The 20391-nt window shown below is 41.1% G+C and overlaps 1 protein-coding gene across 1 annotated transcript in view; it reads left to right on the top strand.

Annotated features, from left to right (window-relative positions):
* The window catches only part of CACHD1 (cache domain containing 1), a 61356-nt gene that overhangs the window by 2059 nt on the left and 38906 nt on the right, over positions 1 to 20391 (top strand). The window contains exon 2 of the mRNA XM_010292316.1: positions 11436 to 11542. Coding sequence (XP_010290618.1) covers positions 11436 to 11542 — 107 coding nt within the window. The remainder of the gene's footprint in view (positions 1 to 11435; positions 11543 to 20391) is intronic.

Raw genomic sequence — 20391 nt, 5'->3', positions numbered from 1 at the left:
AGAGTGTAAAAACATGTCTTTCTTGTGAAACTTAACTTCAGACTTATTATTGGAGCTATGCTTTTTTAATTGCCCAATTGTCTAAATGCTTCTGCCATCATTTCAGTTGTCGTTTCGCCCCTTTCTGCCTCTCCTGCTGTTCCTTTCATTTTCCTTCTCTGTGGCATCTCCCTTCTGGGAGATTCCCCACTTTGGTTAAAAAATGTCAGGGGAAAAAGCTAGCGTTGATATCCACGGTGGCATTATTAGGTCTTACGTTTGACACAAGCCTGCTAAAGGGGAGGGCCAAATGGTTCACCCGGGCGGGAGGAGGTGGTGGTTCCTGAAATGCCAGGAGGGCACCTCACGCCGTTCTCCCACTCAGCGTCGTCAGCTACCTCAAAACCTGTCCTTGTCTCCCCACCTCTCCCAAAGAGATGAATTTTTAATAGAAGTGTCAAAATGAGATAACTTTCTTTTTAAGCAGAAGGTTTCCATAAAAGTAGAAGATTACTTGCTCATTAGGATACCCGTTTCTTTCCCTCGGTCACCTCTAGGCCTGGTTAAAAAGGAGGAAATACAGACTGAGATTTTTGATAGAAAATACTAAAAGTATAAGATATCTACCATAACGGTCAGATTTTGGGGAACTGAAACACATGTATGAGTGTTTGAACACGGATTTTGGAGTTATTTTTAAAACACAGACACAAATATCTCCCACCTGGTGGTGTGATCATATTTTGAAGGCTACTGATTTACTTGAACTCTTGCACCTTTAATTTTTGGACTAACTTGGTCCAGCTACGAGGAGGCCTGCACTTGTGAGATGTTAAGTCTGCTTTCAGGTGACTGGTTACCCTTGGCGTTTAAAAGATGTGTGCTAGTGTTGGGCAGAAGAATGCTGGAGTTACAGCAATAGTAATTATAATAGTTTGGTTTACAGCATTTATTAGCTTCTGCTGTAGAAGAGGCCAGATTGAAAAAGACACAGATTTGTCTGTGCTATTTGCTGTTTTCAGGAGATACCTTGCTTTAGATTTTAACTTGAAAATATATGTCCTTAGGGCTATGGTTTTTCTTTCGGGGGAGTTGTGAAATATTCGTGTTACAACTGCTTAACTCTCCGTATTCTTTTTCTTGGTGTAGGGAGGTGTTTCCTCATGTGGCCCTGGGTAAACATTTGGTGCCAGAACAGTGTCAGAAGCACATTATCTTCAGGGTATATTGTAAAAGTAGATTTGAAGGCTTGTCCCGCAGTACTTAAGGTTGTTTATTACACGGTGTTCAGCCTCTAAACGCAGGATGACATTTGTAAATCTGAGGGCACTTCATGTTGTCGGGCGCTTCCCTCATCAGCCTTTTCCACTGCTGTCTAGCTTAGTGACATTGCTTTAGGAATGCAGCAAGTTTGGGTTTGTTTTGGAAAAATTACACGGGAGGGTATTTACGCTAGCTGTGTAAAGTAGAGATGATGAACTATTGTGTAGAGAGAGGATTTATTTTGAGTGTTTTTAAAGGCTTGGTATCTTTATTTAGTTTATATTTGTTGTTCACATTAACGAAATAATCCATGTGTGGCCTTGTATTTGCTTGTGTTTATCTTGAAAATCTGAGCTTTGGCTTAGAATACAGTTTGCCGCATTGCTCGAGATAAACTATGAGAATACCACACCTGGTGACTATAAATAAATGATACGAAATAGGACTAACAGAGCACAAACTGGGATATAAAATGAACCTGGCATTTAAATTGCTCGTTTAGTTTAGATATGACAAGGAAAACAATATTTATTCTCTTGCCATTATGCGGTGTTGGCTTTTATGGTGAAGGGCCTAAATGAGTAAGTTTCCGTGTGACACTGATTCCAGTCCATACTGACTAGTTCTGAATTAAAATTAACAGCCCGGCTGTGCTTTTGGTTGCTATATTGTACCCGGCACATACTGACCTAACTAGTGTAAGTACTAGCAATCACATATTTGTTCTCCCCACCAGGACGGGTTTGTGCAATGGAACTACCTCATTTTGGAAAGGGGTAAAAATAAATAAATTAGAATATGCAAAATCGACTTGATGAGGCAGTGCGGTTGGTGGTTATTGAGCGGTTTTGGCAAGGAGTTTTTCCCTAGGCCTTAATTCAATAAACATTTAATCATACGCTTACACTCACCCAGCTTACCAAAGCATTTAAGCGTGTGCTCATGTAAATGCAAATGTATCATATGCTTAAGTATATATGCAAGTACTGGTAAGTAGAGGTGGGCTGCTAAATTGAGGCAACAGAACAGGGGCTATCTGTTTTTCTTTAGATTTTGCTGTTCCTTGCTTCAGATATAGCTGTTTGCCTTTTCAGTTCTACTTAATCAAGATTTGGGAATGGAAAAAGCCGTGATGGCAATGGAGGGAGAGACAAGAGTTGAGAAGAGCAATCAGAGGTCGTACCTTTCAGACAGGCTCAGAAGTGGATGGTGCGAAGATCTGGTACCTGCCCAACCGTCTGGGCTATATTTGTGTCCGTGGGGTCAGAGCCTGGAGAGTTGCTCCTTTTCCCAGGGCTGTGTGTCGCACCAAGGAAGGGCCCATAGCAGCTGAGAAGAGGCATCGCTCCAGCCAGACAGAGTTAATATGGATGAAATGCTCCGGGCTCTTAGCAAAACAGATGGGTAAACTGATGGGAGATAAGGAAAATGGATGTCAAGTGACATGCATCTTCTAATCCTTGAAGAAAGCCCCTCTGGGAAAATAAGACTTTGTGTTTCCGCACTAATAAAGGTTGGTGAAGAAGCCATGAGAAAGAGATTTCATGCTGTCTCCAGACATTCTCTGTCATGATGGAATTGGGTGGTTATTTACAAGACAATGTTTTAATTAAACTGTCTTCCTTCTTAAGAGGATAAATACCTTTGTGTATAAGGGCATGTCTCCTGTTTGTCATGCCTGAGATGGTTCGTTTCTGAGAAAGCCCTCGATAGCTAGGTGGGAATTCTTGGAGCTGAAATGGCCTGATGTGCGTGCGGTGCAGACGGGGCCACAGCAGAGTGTCAGCAAGAGGGTACTGGAAAAAATACACAGTTTTTATTGGTCAGAAGTACTGAGCACCTGCAGCTTCCCCACGCCTTCAGTGGGAACTTAAGGGATATGTGTCAGTTGTGAGAAGTGTCTAAATAGGAACTTAAGAAATTAAGTTTTGGGAAATGAGTTTGGAAGCATTAGCTTTGCGTGGGGTTGTAGCTTTGCAGGTCAGCATGATCTGACTTGTGACTGACAACTGAAATATCTTGTCTTCGTACAGATGATGTAGGAGTGGATGGCAACATGTAGTTCAAATAGGTGTTTTATACTGAATATTTGTAGATGAAAGAAAATCAAACTCTTTCTCCACAAAAAGTAAGTCTGATAATGTGTGTAATGTTTGAGTATTCATCATCTACCTGGTATACAAAATGCCTTTTTCAGGAGAAGCTGTGATTGATGCTACCTGGCTCGTGTAGGTGACTTTCAGAAGTAGCTTTAGATAGTCCAGGTTTTGCCAGGTAAGTTAAAGTTAGGTAAGTACACATGAAGATGCAGTTGCAAGTAGGTACTTTACTGAGTTGGTGCCATAGAGTACACTCCAGTGGTTTTCTCGACGTAGCAAAGCCCTGCGTATCTGCAGTAAGATTACCTCCCAAAAAAGAGAGGCTCTAAGTTCTGATTCAGATGTGAGGAAACACGCAGCTGCCTGTGCAGCTCTTCCGACAAAGAAACAGAGACAATACTTTCAAAGGGAGACCAAAAAAATTCTTCCCTAACCCAGTCTCGCTCCCCCTTCTCTCCTGCCCAGTTTTAAGACCCATCACACTCTACAGCAGTTCATGTCCTCAGGTGTCTGCGAGAGAAGGTAGGAAATGGTTTCCTTGAGTTGCCTGTGACTGGAACCTGAGCGGGAAGAGCAAGGCAGAGCCGCGGCGCCGGGAAGCCGCCCTGCGCGGTGCTTTGCTGCTGCGAGGGCTGGCGTGGCTGATGGCGGTCCCCTGATAACCCTGCACCCGCAGGTGGGACGTGAATACGCACGTGTGCTGGTGGAAACAGCCCCCTTTCCCTTTGCTCCTACCCTGGAGGACAGAAAGGAATTTCACTGCTGGTTTTTATGGAAAGTTGTCACAGGTCTCCAAAAAACATACGTTGAGAGGCGCATTGCCGTTCATTAATGCTCTTGCTTGTGCTGCTAACGTACACGTTTCAAATGGAAGTCTATTTTTGTTCTTTATTTAACTATGCTGATAAGAGCTTAGGGAATGCATTTATCTAAATTCGTGAAAGGAGATGGAATGGAGAAATATTTGTTGGTAAAATATACTACTTGGCAGTGTTGCGTTGCAAACATTAATAGAGCTGTTTGAATAAGTGAGTTTACAAACGTATTTTTGAAAAATCATTTACTCCCTGACTGTGATACCGCCTTCAGAAGTGGTCTGGGTTTTTTTCGTTTTTAAACAGATGGTTAAATATTTGCTAATGCAGTTCAATTTTATCGCAGCTCTTTCTGTGTTTATCTTTCCTCTCTGGAGCAGTTAAGTGGGAGATAACGGGAATCCCATTCAGTTCCTTCAGTTGCCGCAATACCTGAAGAGCTGTACTTCCAAAGGAGAAGTGGGTGGGCCACACTAAATGAAATTTAAGATATATTTGCTGTTCTTGCAGAGTATCAGACTACAGTAATGGATGTGGGTTTCTAGAAAATGTAGGGAGTGTGCATAGTGCTACTCTTGGCATGCCCTTGTTTTGTCCATAAACTGTAGCGGGTATTTAGGGAATTGCTCGCTTGGACCGTTGCTTTTGCTTTGTGAATGGGGCAGAGTTGCTCATGAAAAAGCGGATTTTGGAATAGTTTGTGTTACTGGGTTGCAATCCTCCTTCCAATAATACGCTTTCTTTACATCTGAGGGTAAGTATACTTTGACTTTTTCAAGCAGTGGAACAACTGCTTGGAAAAACAACTTTGAAATAAGTGGAACAACTTCTATGCCTTGCCAGAACAAACTGGTTAACTGAATCCTCAGTAGCTTTTTTTTTTGTGGCATTTATTCGTAAAATCATTATTTTCCAGAATTCTGTTTAGATGCGGTGGAAACCATGTATTTATGTATTTATTTTAAGTATGTAAAACAGGAGTTAAAATCTCGCTTTACAATCAGGCAAACATGCCTAGTTGTGAATGCCAAAGGAAATGCTGAATTTTCAATGAACTTATGTAATTTCATTTGCATACAAAAATCAGCTTTAAATTTGTATGAACGGAAAGGGAGGGAAAGAAATGAGTCTTGAAACAATGAGAACCCCTCAGTAGCTGCTCAAGTGTCATTTTATATGCAGTTCCCTCATTTTTCCCTAAATTGAAACTGTACAAAAGAGGTTGATTTACGCTGTAAATTCAGGCTGAACAAAATCCGATTGGAGCTCACTTGAGCACTGTTTTGATGTGAGATTCAAAGCTTCTGCAAATTTATTTTATCTTCTACACTTGCTGATCTCCTGCTTGTAAATCCTGTTGAAGGAGAATAAAAATGAGTGCAGCCTGATGGGAATTTAATGTCTGAAGTTCAAAGCAGTTTGCACATCAGAGCAAACGTCAATCAAATGAACATCTTGCAAGCTAGGCAGGGAGCGCGTTTCTCCATGGGGAGGAGATCAAAGTGGGAGTCGCAGCTCTGTTTGCTCCCTCGGGATGCAGTTTCGAGCGGTTGTTCATTAAAGCGAATCCAGAAGGAAGGGCCTTTTAGAGAGAGGCAGGGAAAGGGGGATGGGGTGGCCTGTCTGGAAACTGGATTTTGGCCAATGCCTTTTGCTCTCGTTCAAGTAAGTATGAAACCTAATTACATCTAAATACAGATTTTGTTGTGTTTTTTTGGTGAGTATTTCGGAGGAATTCCTAAGTTACAGAATCATCAAGTTTGGAAAAGACCTTTAAGATCATCAAGTCCAACCATCGACCCAACACCACCATGGCCACTAAAAGTGTTGGCTGTGGTGTTACCACCTAGAACATGCTGGGCCAAATCTCAGAGGAGACCTCGGTCAGCTGTTGCTTTTACCGTCCACCTCATAGTCCTGCTGCTGGCGAAAGTGGGAGGCACTGGTAAAAATTAAGTCTTCTTTATGCAGAGAAAGGATGATCAATGCTTGCCTACAAATCTTAAAATATTACCGTTTTGGGGTTTTTAACCTCTCCCAAAGCAAGTGATGGGAAGGTTTGTACGGTTTGAAACTTGTGTGGAAAACGTGCAAGGTATAAATAGATTGTAGAAAAGGTAAAACCAGTAGTTCCAGCCAAGAATATAAGCGTTTACTGTAAACGCCACATGGCAGTGTTGAGGCTTTAGTTTTAATTGGTGCTTTAATGGTGAAGATTGCCAAATAGCTTAATAGCGCATTCTTAATTGAAACGTCTTAAAGGCATCCCAAAGAAGCACATGGAAACTTCTTCAGTTTAATTAAAATGATTGCAAATATTGCAATATGAATTTGCCACAGCACTGCCTTTGCCCAGTTTCTGGTCTTGGTTTTCTGAGGACCTACATTTGCGGTGGGAGCTGGTCTCCCCTCAGGGTCCTTGAGTCATGGAACGAGTCACACTTTAAAAATACACTTCATTGCAAGGCGCGAAAGTTCGTTTTTAAGGCAAACTGCACCTGAGAAGAGATTCAAGGTAGATATCCCACATAGCTCAGTCTGGAGCAGTCCTTGCTGTAGGGTGACAGGTCTGTCTGAGGGCTGTTCTTTAATTTATGGGGTTTAAAACAGTTCTTCTTCTGCCTATTTTATTTATAAGAAAGGAGGGCTGGGCTGCAGTAATTTCTTGCTTTCCTTTTCTGGCTCTGCTGCAGATTATTTAGGTATCTATGTCTTCATTTTCCTGATGGGTAACATAATACTTGCATACTGAGAAAAGCTGAGGGCTTTGTTGATTTTTGCATTAAAGTGCTTCAGCATGCTCCAGTAGAAAACGCAATATAAATAGGTATTTATACCTGAAACCCCGATCCCCTTGGCCTGTGGTACGATCGGTTCGGGACAGCGGGAGCACCCGTGGAGGGACAGTTGAGGGTGATAACATTTATTCTCGCCTTCCCTAGAAGGCATGCCAGAATCGGACCTGGTGTTCACCTGCTTGAAACCCCATGTTAACATCTATCATGACCGAGAGAGCCGAAATTCAGTTTGGCAGCTTTGTGTGTACTAAGAAGTGATGCAGTGATACACTCAACATTTTGAATCAAAACACATACAACTTCTCCACTGGGTAATTTAAAGCAAGTAGTTTGGGTAGTGTGAGAAGTGCATGTCAGGATGCGTACGTCACTTCGAGTGAGTGTGAGCGGTGACTTTTGGCATAAAATAACATCGAGAGGGAGATTCCAGATGATTTTGAATTAAACCCCAGCATTTACTGCCCGAGTTCTGAGGCATGAATAATGTTAGTTGCCAACAAGGTATCCTGTTGCCATCACTAATAGATTTTGATGGGAGCACCGGGACAATTTACTAACATCCTGAAAAGTCATTATTTTTCCCTAAGAGTTGGTTCTTTAATATTCCTCGGAAGTGTTTCTTTAGCATGGAAATGTTTAATTTGCAGTCTCTAGCTCTTCTCCGTCTGGTTTTGCCCAAAGATAAGCATGCTTTTTGAGAAACCCGTTCTTTATCAATCATTCTTAGTCTTGAGAGGCAACAACATTTTTGCTTGCTTGGTAGGAGCTGTAACTTTTTGAAGTGGTTACATTTTAATGGGGATAGGAAAAGCCACAGCCTTGATCCGAGAAAGACATTCCTGTGAAATGTCAAGCCTTTTCCTCGATGGAGAGGGCTTTGGGGAGTTTTCAGAGAGTGGGTTGACGATAATTTCAACAAGGAGCTCCCGGCGGAGTGGATGATCCCATGTAGAGCTCTGCGCCGTCACAGTTTGGCCGCTTTTGGTGTCTGACGTAGCATCCCTCCATCTTACAACCCGATGGCGGTGGGGTCTGATCAAGCAGACAGGAGGCCTGTCTCTCTGTCTGCCCATCCGTTTCTCTCTCTGCCTGGCCGTGAAGAGCGAGGACAATGCAGAAGATCGTCAAAAGCTTTTTGCCCCTCTCCGAGTCTCCAATCAAAACACCAGTGCCAATGGAGTGCTGTTGATTAGGCTGTTTTGGATAAAATACCAAAAGCCCCAAACATCTGCATCCAATAAGGAACCCACAGTACTTTTTGTAGAGCAAGGAATTTAGCGGCCTGCTCTTGTTCCCGCTGTATATGGCATTTTTCACTTCGCTCATCGCTGAGGGGTTTTGGTGTGTTGAGCAGCTGCCACAATTAAAGATGTTTCTCCAGTGACAAGCAAGTTTGTAATTGTGTGTGTTAGGTGGGGATGAGGAGTTAAACGTTTGTGTTTATGTACGGTAACCCGACTGTGTCAAAAGACTGAGGTATGTAAAATAGCTGTAAAGACATGAGAGGGAGAATGTGTGTACAGACTGCTCTGGGATTCCCCGACGCAAAAACTTGTGCTCTTCATGTACATTGGCATCTATATGGTAGAAGGGTTGCAGCTGAAAAATACATTTTTTTCCCCCAGTATTTATATATGTGTATTAAAAATATTGACCAAAATTGATAGAGCTATGTTTAAACTGCGTTTATTCTACATAAATTTAAAGTGTAGGGAGAAGGGCAGTTAATTAATCTCCAAATATGTGTGACTCCCTTTTTTTTTTTCCTTCTTAAGTCTAGGTCTGAGAAGGGATCAAAAAATGTTGGTGCCTCAATAACCAACTGTTCACTGGTAGTCTCATTCATCTCCTTTAAGAATAATGCGGTTAGTTTAAGATGAGTGTAGTGTTTATGGATATAGATTAAACTAATTTTAAAGCTTGCCCGTTTAAAGACACACTGTTTTCATTGATATTTCTATGTGGCAGTGAAGATACTCAACTTAAGCCGTTAGTAATCAACAGTGATCGGTTGTTGCATATTCAAAAATTCAGTTTGATTAGAGCTTCTTCAAATGGAACATCTAGTCTGATGAGCTCTAGCTGTGTAAAATGAGACTACTTGTGACTCTACAAGAATCATAAAGTTTAATCTGATATTAAGACCAAAGAACTCAGTGTTCTTATGCATTTGCATAAAAGACTATTTTACTTATTTGTAATTCAGAAGATCATTAAGGAGTTTAATAGTAAGTTCTCAGGAAATTTCTTCCGTACTTGAAAGGCAAATTTCTAAACTTGTGAGAAGGCTATGCTGTACTCTTCACTGATAGCAGAAGTTAAACCTCAGCTTTAAGAAAAAAAATAAAATAAAAAAAAAAAATCCCAACCTTAAATATGGTTATACAGGCATGGATCATGAACAAAAGGCAAACTCATGGCCTGTGAACGCAACAGCAGTGCTGCTCACAGTGAGCTCCAGCACGCCTCTCAGGAGCGTTTTTCTCATTTTGTAAAGCTAAAATGTCTGGAAGTGGATCTAGTCACCCACAGAGGTGGTGGTCTTAAGCCTACTAACAAACATTTTTCTTTTTCTTAGTTAGTTTTCACTTCTAAGTCATAAAAGGTTTTCCTACGTTCCGCGTGTGAGGACTCCATAAACCAAGAGATGGAGGCTCTCGGCAAATCCTGCATCTGGCTGACTTGGGGCAGCTGCAGCTCCCCGTAGGATGAAATTATTTTGAATTGGGCTGAAAGAAAATATATTGGATTAGGAGAGTTTTAGTTTGCTTAAAAAGCCTTGCTTCCTGTAGTCGTAACTTGAAATTTCCTTGTGGTAACCAGTTCCATCTGTCTGTGGTTTTTGTTTCTGCTAATTGTTGTTTTAAGGGGATGATTTAGAAGCACACTGTATTATTGTCTGTTTGCATCTACGAACCCCAGCCCTTACAGCAAACACTCTCTAAAGGACAGAACCAGAAAACTGGTGTCTTCCCATTCTCACTGGACACCATATCTGAAGTAGTTGCAACTTGCTGGATTTTAATTTCTTAACTAAAATTCTTCAACCTTCTGGTTGAAGAACGGTGCTTGCTCTTCATACCATTTTCGCTTGCGATATTCTGGGCCTTGACTATGTGATACCATACAGATGTGGGTGTGTTGGTATGTGTACATATACATTTATGTATGTGTACGTATACGTGCATGCAAAAATGTAACATCGGTTTAAGCAATTAAGTACAGTTGACAATAAGCAACTACATAACGAACCTTAAGCATATATATAATATACACATGCATTGAGGTAAATGGAAAACATTACAATGGCACTGGGTGAATTTTATATAGACGTACGCCCATGATTGATGTGCCATTAATATGAAATAAGTTGGTTGGTATCTTTTGATGTAGCTGTTTTTTGTGTAATTTGCTGATTTAGCCTTGACAGTGTTGAACAAACCCATACTCTGCCCAGTTTTTCTCCAAGACTTGTTTCCTATCAGCTTTCATGCCGGAAAGGCTACTGAGGCTTTTCTTCCAGGGCGGGGTTTTATGCAGACCTCGCTTTTAGTTTGTTGTAATTTCTTAGGAATAGATTGATGGTAGAAAAATTCTGTGATACGGAGTAAATAGTTTTTTGAAGTACTAGAATAATCACGCCACAAGTCAAATGTCATCAAAATGTTCAAGGCCACAAAAATGCTAACAGATAAAATTGGCCTATGTAAATGATACAAAACTTCATTTAAGTCCTCGAAAGCTTCAGAAGTGTTTCCAAATATTTGTAACCCTTTAAAACCCTTTTTATTTGAATTTTGTTAAGGCATTGGTTTAATTAGATTTTATTGTCATTAGAACTATGCACTAGAATACTTTTTTCGTTAGAGTTATGAATGTATTTGAATTATTTAACCTAACCAAAATGTAACACAACTTCAGGCTGTCAGGTTCCTTCTGCTCTTCGGAATGTAAATCCTCACGTTTTGGTACAGAAAACAGGTTTACAATTGCTCTATTAGATCTTTTTTGTAAAGACAGAAGGAGGAAATCCTCTTCACGCAAGACACTTGGAATATTTTTTTTTTTAAATGAAAGCTGAAATAATAGTACTGGTGAAAGAGTCTCTCTGTTTGGTGCAACAACAGGAGGAGGCACTTTCGGATGGCATGCCTGGATGTTACGCACGTTTCCCAAGCTGGAACCTCTACTGTTTAAATCTGAATGAAGGAGCACACTCTCTTATGATCCTGTCTTTCAAGGAATATTGTGGAGGAAAATGCCACGTATCATTGTAGAGAGCTCATAATCCGGCCGTGATGAGCTTATACCCTCTAGTTTGGGGTTTCAGAATTTTTCCTGGACCCTTAAAACATGTATAATGTTGGAGTTTCCAAAACAATTATTTTTCTTTGAACTTTCAAAAAATGCGTTTCTGTTGTAAACGCTGTGTAGATTTAATAGATAGTTCTAGATTGCTAATCCTGTTCTTTTCTTTTCAGATTCGATGGAAATTTTAACACCAACGTTTCTAGAACCATTAGCTGTGATAGACTGTCTACCACTGTCAACAGCAGAGCCTTCAATCCTGGACGTGACTTAAATTCCGGTAAGTAGTAGAGTTTTGGGTATTTTCCTTCTGTTGTAGATCTGAGGGTTTTTTTTTTCCATTAGACTTTAACATTTCCTTGGCATAGAGAATTAGCATTGATTGCCATAGCAACAAGCTTTTATTTCTCCTTGAAACTGTCACACTGCTTTTAATTTGAGATTTCATGATTGGAAGAAGATACCTAAAGTAATGCCCTTAGACTAAGTACTTTATAAAAATGTCATGAAGACTTTATTCCAGCCCACCATGGATAATTTTGTTGTGGTTTATGCACTTTTTATTTCTTCCTTTTTTTTTTTCCCAAGGCACTTTCCTTCGTAGGCCTGTCTGCTTTGGCATCAGTAGTGTCAGCTACTGAAGGGGCCGTGCAAAGAAGCTTCTCTGATCTCCTTAGCTGAGTTCAGCTAATGTGAGGCTGAGTTTGCAGTGATATGCAAAAACTACAAAATATAAGGACATCCTAAAATATTTCCCTTCTTTGCCTTGTCAGGGCATTTTCATCTTGACAGTCATTGCATTTGCTTGATGTACTTTAGGAGGTAGAAATATGCTTAGAACCAAAATACATCTGACGTATCCCTGAAAAATTCAGCTTTTGGTCCTCCAGTGCAGCAAGGTTTTCTTTTTTTTTTTTTTTTTTTGCATTCTAGTCAACTTGAATTAATACATGGATTTCAGGTTTTTTTAGTCATAGTTTTGTACAGCTGTTCCATCTTACTTTTCACCTTTTTACGATGCCTTAGTGTTGTAAATTAGAGAACACTATAGACTTTGTTTGTGGAGTTCATTTAAACTAAGTTTGGGGTTTTTTTTTATTTGGTGATTTATTTCTTTTTGGACAAGTAATGCAAATTTGAGAGAACGCTTTTTTAATTTTAATTTTCATGTGTGTTTTGGAATAAAATACTGATTTGTTTTTTTAACTTGGCTGATGAAATGGCAGACCCGTCATTCCATCCTCACCACGCATAGAGCATTTGTGCATCTTGCAACAAAGAAGATAAAAGGACCCCAGATTTCTCTCTAGCCTCTCTAACTCCGTCCCTTCTGACAGCTTTGCTTTCTGGATTTCTAACGAAATCTAAAAAGAAAAAGTAAAAACCATTAGCAAAAAGAGCAGTCCCCATAGGTTCTTTCCATCCCACCCACTATATACCACATCTTGAATGCAGGTGCTGGCCAGACAAGCTAATTTCCTGACATACATCTCATCACCATAATTTGTGTTGAGTTTTCCATCCTAAAGATAGGCAGTCTTTGTTCACTTACTATGATTTGCTGGGCTTTGTTTTACTCATAAGCTCTCTCTTTATTAAAAAAAAACCAAACAAGTAAGCAACTTATACATGCAGTTGTTGATTAATCAAAATAATTTTCGAAAGCAAATTTTCAGGCACTGTTAGGAAAGCATTGAATGAATCAATGTTTTTTATTTAAGTTAAAAAAACCCACATTCTTTTTCTACTGCAGAAGATGGATGTAAAAAAAGTATTAAAGAAATATTCCTTCTTCTCGAGTTGTGGAAAACAAATAAACTGTAGTTTCCCTTAACTATTTTTTTAGATTTCTGGTTTGAATTCTCACAGAAACAAAGCAAGCACATGTTCAAGCTTCTCGCTGTCCTGGCTCGACTGCAAGACTCGAGTGCCTCCTCTTCCCTTGCCTCCAGCTTGAAAGCTTCCTGATGAAAGGAGTCTCTTCAAAAAATGGCGCTGGCAGAAAAGGGCAGCAGGCGAGAAGAGGGAATTGGAGTGATAGTGAGAACAGGGAAGTGCTTCAGGATTTATTGACAGCAGACTCTCCTCTGGCTTTCCTGTTAGCAGCTCTCAAAAACACAGCCTGGGGGGATGTTTTTTTATTAGTGAGAAAATGCCTATAAGACAGAAATGGAGTGGGAAGACTGAATTGATGCAGAAAAATGAGATGGAAACAGGTTTATTTGAGAAACAAAAGTTAATACTGGGTACACACTTCGTGAAATTAGAAGTTTCTGTAGGCAAGCTACCCTTAGTCTCACCTCCTTGTGCGAAGGTGTTTGAAAGCTTGTGAGATTGCGGTTCCCACCTTCCCTTCCCCAGTCCTCGGTTGAGGACATCTAAACCACATGAGGTCCACCACCCCGGCCACCAAACAGCAGGCTGGTGTGGCTTCGGGGAAGGGTGGCTGCCAGGAGGGTCGAGCAGAGCAACGCTGGCGTGGAGCTGGACATCGCCGTCGTCCAAAGCATTGTCCCTGTATCACCGCGGAAGTATTTGGGTTTTGGACTAAACTGGGTGTGGGAAAGGCTTAGGGGCAGGAGGCTGGGTGTTTGTTTTGCGGGTGGAGGGTATTGTGTTGGTGGTACGTAGTCATGGGCCACGGCCTGTTGTGCCAAAAGACCCGTCTCTGCCCAGAGGAATTCATGGTCTAAGACAATAGTTGGCTTGAGACAGACTGGGGATATAAACAGACCGGGAAGCAGTTTTGGTGAGAAGGTCAGAGTGCCGTTGGTGCACGGGTATCCTTACAGCTGTGAAGATGGCCGTCAGGTTAGAAATGGTTTTTAAAACTACTTACTTAGTGTCATCTGCCTCTCAAAAGTCTTTAATTTTTTCTTATTTCTGCAGCGACCTAGTTCTGTGAAACCGCTTACCTGCGAAGATGCACTTAGGACAGAGCACTTTGCACAGGAGCTGTTTCTGGATAAATCTACATCTGTGCATTCATTACTCTAAACTAAAACTGCCTTTGAAAGAGGACAAAGATCAAACAAGAAAAAGGTTTCTCGAATATCATGTTTTTCTTACTTCTCTTGTCAGTGGCCTCCCGCAGAGCTAGTGAGGAATATCTGTTGCACTTTGAATTCAAACTCTACCTTAGTCTGAATTATTTTTCTGCTCTAAAAAGCCTGAGGTGTTGGTACATCTGGGTATTTTGATTGTGGTTTTCCTCTCCTGCCTTGCTCGTTTGGACTTAAAGGTGGGATGGGAAGCCACAGCTTCCCCAAAATCATGTCATACTGGCTTTCCCACTGGATGCAGTGTGATGGGGAGGACCAGCACATCAGCCTCCTGGAGGAATGGTTTGAAAGCCCTCTGCTCCTCCAGCCCAGAAGCAGGAGCTCCTGTGCTCTTCCCTAGTTTGCCTACAGTTTCCAAAACCAGCCTGGCCTGTCCATCAAGCAGGTTGTCTTCCCATATGGGCTGATCATTTCATTCTTAATGCAAAAAAAAAAAAATTCCCATGAGTGTGTCTCTTTTCCCACATGAGTTTTGCAGTTTAAATAATCCAGCCTATAAAAACAACAAAACATAAATTTAAACTCTGCTGCGTTCGGCCTCGATCTCAATTCTTTAGATGTTAATCTTGGCCCGCCCTGCGCACAGCGTAAGAAAGTGGGATTAGAGTGGCGAAGTTGTAGGTGTTGGAAGGGAATGGAATTTGGACCACAGACTCCGGGCGAGCCACAGGAGCAGAGCCTGGGAGAGCCCTCGCTGCAGACAACAACTTCAGCTTCTGGTCTGAACAAAGTGTTAAGAAGGGTAGTGTAGCTTGTGAAACTTTCAAAAATAAAGAACACTTTTTTGCAGTGTTCTATTGGATTTTTATAATATAAAGAGTAAATAAACATTAATCTGGGGGAAGGGAGGAAGAAGAAAGAAGTAGATGTACTTCTCTTTCCTCAACCCTGAAAAAATAATGATTTGCCAGTTTTTTTCTTGATACTAGGTGACTTTTTTTTAATGTCTTGAAAAGGTTTTGTTTTATCTTGGCTTGAGTTTTCTGTTTGGATTACTTTTAGCCAGTACTACAAAACAGATAAGGAGAGAATCTTTATTCTTCAGATGGAATCACATGCTTCAGTGAGTTAGATCTGTCCTTGCTGGTACGAGTAGTCCTTTATTAGATGACAAAGTCTTACCCAGAGCCAGTGCATTATGTTATCAAGATTCCTTGGGTGTTTTTTTTTTTCTTTTTTAATAAACAAGGAACAGTAAATCTTTCTTCTTCTCATCCTTCAAAGTGCTGAAATGTCTGTTTCAAGTCAGGCAGCTTTAGCAGCCTGACTTTTCACCAGCCATATGCAGGGATGGTACCAGCTTGCTTGATAACTTTTGTCTGTGCCTTATTTGACACATTGATCATTTAAAGAGCCTTGGTCATGTTCCTTGCATTGCTGTACTTTAAACTGATAGCTTGGGTGAGTTAAAATAGTTGGGAGGTATTTGAGCAGATGAGTTAATACCCCCACTCCAAATCCTTTTAATCAAGGAAGCTGGGCTCATCCCTTAAAATGAAAGTTTTTTTTTTTACTTCTTTGCCCTTCAGAGTCAAAAGAAGCCCAAAATAAAAGAGCGAGCTGGGCTCTGTCCTGGCTCATGCCATCAGCAGAATTTTAATTGGGTTTGAGCTGCAGAGGCTTTTTTTCTGGAGAAAACGCGTGAGCCAGAATACAGTTTGACTCAGAAAATCCTGGATCAGATTTGTAGGTCTGGAGAGTTAGAGAATGTCTACTTGTAAAATAAACACATTCACTTTCTGCTGTTGTTTCTGGGGAACACTAAAGTATCTTCATGGTGATTATTTTTAAGGGAGGTACTTGTCAGAGAAGAACTGCAGTATGCGTGTTGCACAGAAAATTACAACTTTTCTTTTTTTGCGGGGTGAGAACCATGAGGTCTGCAGCTCAATAAATGTAATGCTAAAGAGGAGGACTGTAGGAAACTCTTTTATAATGAGCAATTATGTTCAGTAGTTCCTTTTTTTTTTTCACTGAGTGTTTGTGCTGTTCTTTGAAGATTAATTAGTTAATGATTTGGCTATGCTTTGAAGATGTAAAGTGGTATCTAGAAGTGCTAAGTGTTATCATATCACATTCCCTTTGAAGTTTTATAAACTCTATCACACAGAGCTCTCTTTCTAAAAGTCCTTTTTGCCTTGTGAGATATTTATAATTAGAGAGAATGATAATTTCAAATACTTTCATGTTAATACTTCCCAACTTTTTCTGTCTGCAGCAGGATTTGGGGACAGATAGTGCTGCGTTGTAAGTGGAGGGGACAGAGTTTTGGAGTGGCTTGGCAACGCTGGCTCATGGATGGCAGCTCCCGGATGGCCATTTATATCCCCAGTCTGTGTCTGGAACTAAGGGATTCCACTAGAATTTCTGCATTTGTAGGACTTGGATTCTTGCTACCTTCAAGTAGGGCAATATCAAGACTGAGTCTTTATTTAGTGGTGATCCTCATTTTAGAGAAGCAAAATCATTACATGTACTCAGTAACACAAAATACTTTGTAATTTGTATATAGGATGGGGAGGTGGGTACCTTCTTATACGTGCAAAAATCACTTGAACCTGGCCAGAAAATGAAAAAAGTAAATCACTTTTTGAGTTAAAATGGGAACCGCAGGTCAAACCTGTGGAGCCTTAGAGAGTGAGTGCCGGTGAGATGCCCTGGACACGTTTCTGCTAGTGCTGCCAAGGGTGTAATTTTGACAAATTTAGCCTTTAGCTATGGGCTAGACAGGCAACTCGCCTTACAGTATGTTTTTTGTTGGGATCTTTTGATTGTGTAAGCTGTCCAGAGGTTGGCTTTGCTTGAAGGAGGAGGTGAGAATAAAGTACAGGCGAGGAACTGAGGGAGGGGAAAGTTTGGGCTAAGTGAGGTTGGGCTAAAAAAGAGCATCTGCTGGGTGTCCTGGCGGGGACCGAGAAACGAGTGAGGATCTGCAGGGTGTTCTTACAGCTTCAGTGGATGGAAAATAAAAGTGTATTTAAAGAGAAGAAGGATGTATTTTTCAGCCATGGCTTATCTGCTTGGAGATCATCTACTGTGATCATGGCGGGGCGGGGGAGAAGCAAAGAGTTATGATAAAATTGGTACTCTCTGGGGTGCGTTATTGGACTAACGTACTAACCGAAGGAAAACATGAGCAGAACTTTGTGAAAAGGAGGAACAGCAGAGAGAGGCACCGAGGCTGTAAGGACTTCGAGGTTCAAAACCAATTGTTTTATGGGGAAAATGAAGACTTTTAAATCCAGATACTCTTGTGGGGAAATAAATACAAATCATGGCCTTGTGTGAATGAGAAATTTATCTTTAATATAGCAATTATTAAAAAAAAAAAACACAAAAAAACCCCTTTTAATTATAAATTCCTTTATTTTAATGTTCTTGGTGAAATTAAACAGGACAAGTTGTTTCATCCAGGCTTTAACTGAGTGTTCAAATACCTGTTAGAAAAATTTTTTTTTTCGAGTTCTGTAACCCATAACAAAAACTTAAATACCAGAAGTATAACCTCTTTATACAAAGCAGAACTGCTGCCATACTTCACCCCCAGAACCATGCAATCCTGGTGGCTAAAAAGGATTTAAATGTTTGATAATCTCTTCTCCCTCCCTGCCTGCAAGGCAGTGCAGTCACGGGGAGCAGCAGTTCAGCCGTAGTGGTGGTGTGCCTGGACGTTGATGACCTTATTTATGTCAAACTGTGATTGTATTAGCTTTTCCTAAGTTTTTGTACTGCAGTAAAATGGATAATGTTGATTGTCATACACGGCTGAAAGACTGTTGTTTTTAAAAAATATATTTTTAAATAGTTACGATTTTCTTTTTTTCCTGTTTTTTTTTTTTTCTTCTGGAGTTTTGATACTTTTAAAGGCTATTTTTCCAGGCTTCTCCTTGCAGCTTAATAAGGGGTTATCAAATACGTTCCTGGATTCTCACAGCTGTGGCCGTGGAACGTGCTGCCACGCAGGGAGCTTGTGTGGGCTGTGAGCACCGGTGCTGCACCTCTTCTGAAGGGTCAGGCTGCAAAACCCACGGTGAGCTCAGAAACGAATCTGGGTTTTTCCGGCCAAGATTTCAGAGGGGAAAAGCAGATAGGCGCTTTGGAGGGGGGTGAGAAGAGGAATTTCTGGGAGTCCTAGCTATAAAAGCTAGAAACTCCGTGTGGGTTAGGCTTATTTTGTTTCTAATTAAAACTGATTTTTACCTAAAGTTTTCCCTGGTGCCTAAATTTGGCAATATTAAAAATCACGTTACTTTGTCTCCCTGCTACACAGAAACCATTGCTGGTGACCAAAGAAACCTGCTCTCTGTACAAATCGGAAATGGCGCTGCTAAACTGGTATCATATCGGGTGTAAAACGGAAACAAGGACTTAAGAGAAGTTTGGGGGGAACTCGAGTGAAACAAACAATATTCACAAACTTGTTTGATTTTTGGTTGCAAGGTGATGGGTGGTTTCTTTGAAAGCGTGAAAACTCCTGAGAAAAAGATTCCTGCACCCAGGAGCATCACCAGGTTAATTTTACCTGTGCACAGGGGCAGAGAGAAAGATAAGCTCTGGCGTCTTTGTTGGGGTTGAACTGGTATTTTTTGGAGAAGGGTGAGGTGAGAGGTTTGAGCAGCGTCTAGTTCTGGTCCCCAACTCAGTCATTAACGAACTGGGAGAACGCTCATCAACCGTTTCATGTCTTGTTCGTGTTTCTTCCTCGTTCCTCCTCCTCATCTTGTCCATGGATGCACCAAATTCTTCAAAGCCACAATTGTGCAAAGCTGCGTCTTTATACAGAGTCCAGCATGGTGCAACTAGGACTTCCACTGGGACTTTTAGGCACTGTGGAAATAAAAAAAACCATGGCAAAAAGAGGGGGAGAAAAAAATGCCAAGATAGTGGTTTTTACAGGGTAATTATGCTGAGCTGAATGTGGAGAGAACATCGCGGCCGCTGCAAGTCTGGGAAACTTGAGAAAGTGCTAAACTGTTGAGGATGTTGAAGTTAAACTGTACTCTGCGTGGGTATTTTGTCGTAGAACATCTGGCTAAGGTTTGAAATGTGTCCTGCAGTGATTTCCAGTCCAAATATTGGCGTATTTGATAATGACTGAGATGCGGAAGATGAAACTGTCTGGCCTATTTTCACTGTCAGTCCTAAGGGAAATGCCAAAAGTAAATGCTCGCCAAAAGGTGAAGCACTGCAAATCAGAGCTGCCCTCTGCCAGCTTTGGAAAGTTTTATAATCAGAGAACGTAAATGGAGAAATGGCAAGTAAATACTTTTTTTTATCCTTTTTTTTTTTTTTAAATGCATGTTAAGCTGATATGGTCCATTTTAACTGTTAGGTAAAAACTAAAAAATTCAAACATTGAAGTTTTATTTTCAGTTTGCGGCAAGCAGAGACAACGATTTGCCCCAAGTGGAGTATAATCCTGTTACAGGCATGACGGTGAGAGGCTTTGCGCCTCCCATGCTAACGACTTTCTGTTCCCCCTCTCCTGGGAATGTTTCTCCTCTTGCTTTAAGGGAATCGGCAAGCCTACGGCTGCCTAATGTCGCCGGCGTGGCAAAGCTGGCAAGTGCCTGGGATGAGCGCCGATCCCTTCATCTCGCCAGGCTTGTAGGGAGGGCCGTCGAGGTGCACACGCCGGGTGGCAACTGGGACGTCTCCATCGCGCTACGAGGCAGAAATCCCAATGCCACCTCGGCCTCGGGCGATTCAAACGCGGTTGTCCCCACCTGGGCCCTGAGTGCTCAGGATTTCCACAGCATCTGTGCACTCTGTTGGTTTAGCTTGATGAATTAAATCTCTTCGTAAGTCATTAGTAAGGCTGGGCTTGGCCATGGGGTAGCTGCTTTACTTAGTTGTTGGTTTTGGTCGTGTTTTGTGGTTTTACTAATGTAGTCAGTTTTGTTCAGATTGCCAAGCTATAGCTTTTGAAAGACTTTTGCTAGGGTTAAGTAGTGCTTCCTTAAAGATTATTTTAATAGGAAAGTAAGCACATTTTAAAGGGAATTAATGTGGCCTATAAACTAGAGGAGTGTTTGCGACCTGTACCCTACGGTTATATTCTGAGCTC

This window comes from Phaethon lepturus, unplaced genomic scaffold (assembly GCF_000687285.1).
Source record: "Phaethon lepturus isolate BGI_N335 unplaced genomic scaffold, ASM68728v1 scaffold19368, whole genome shotgun sequence".
Classification (NCBI taxonomy): domain Eukaryota; kingdom Metazoa; phylum Chordata; class Aves; order Phaethontiformes; family Phaethontidae; genus Phaethon; species Phaethon lepturus.
The sequence above is the reverse complement of the archived record's forward strand: the minus strand, read 5'-3'. Positions and strand labels throughout refer to the sequence as shown.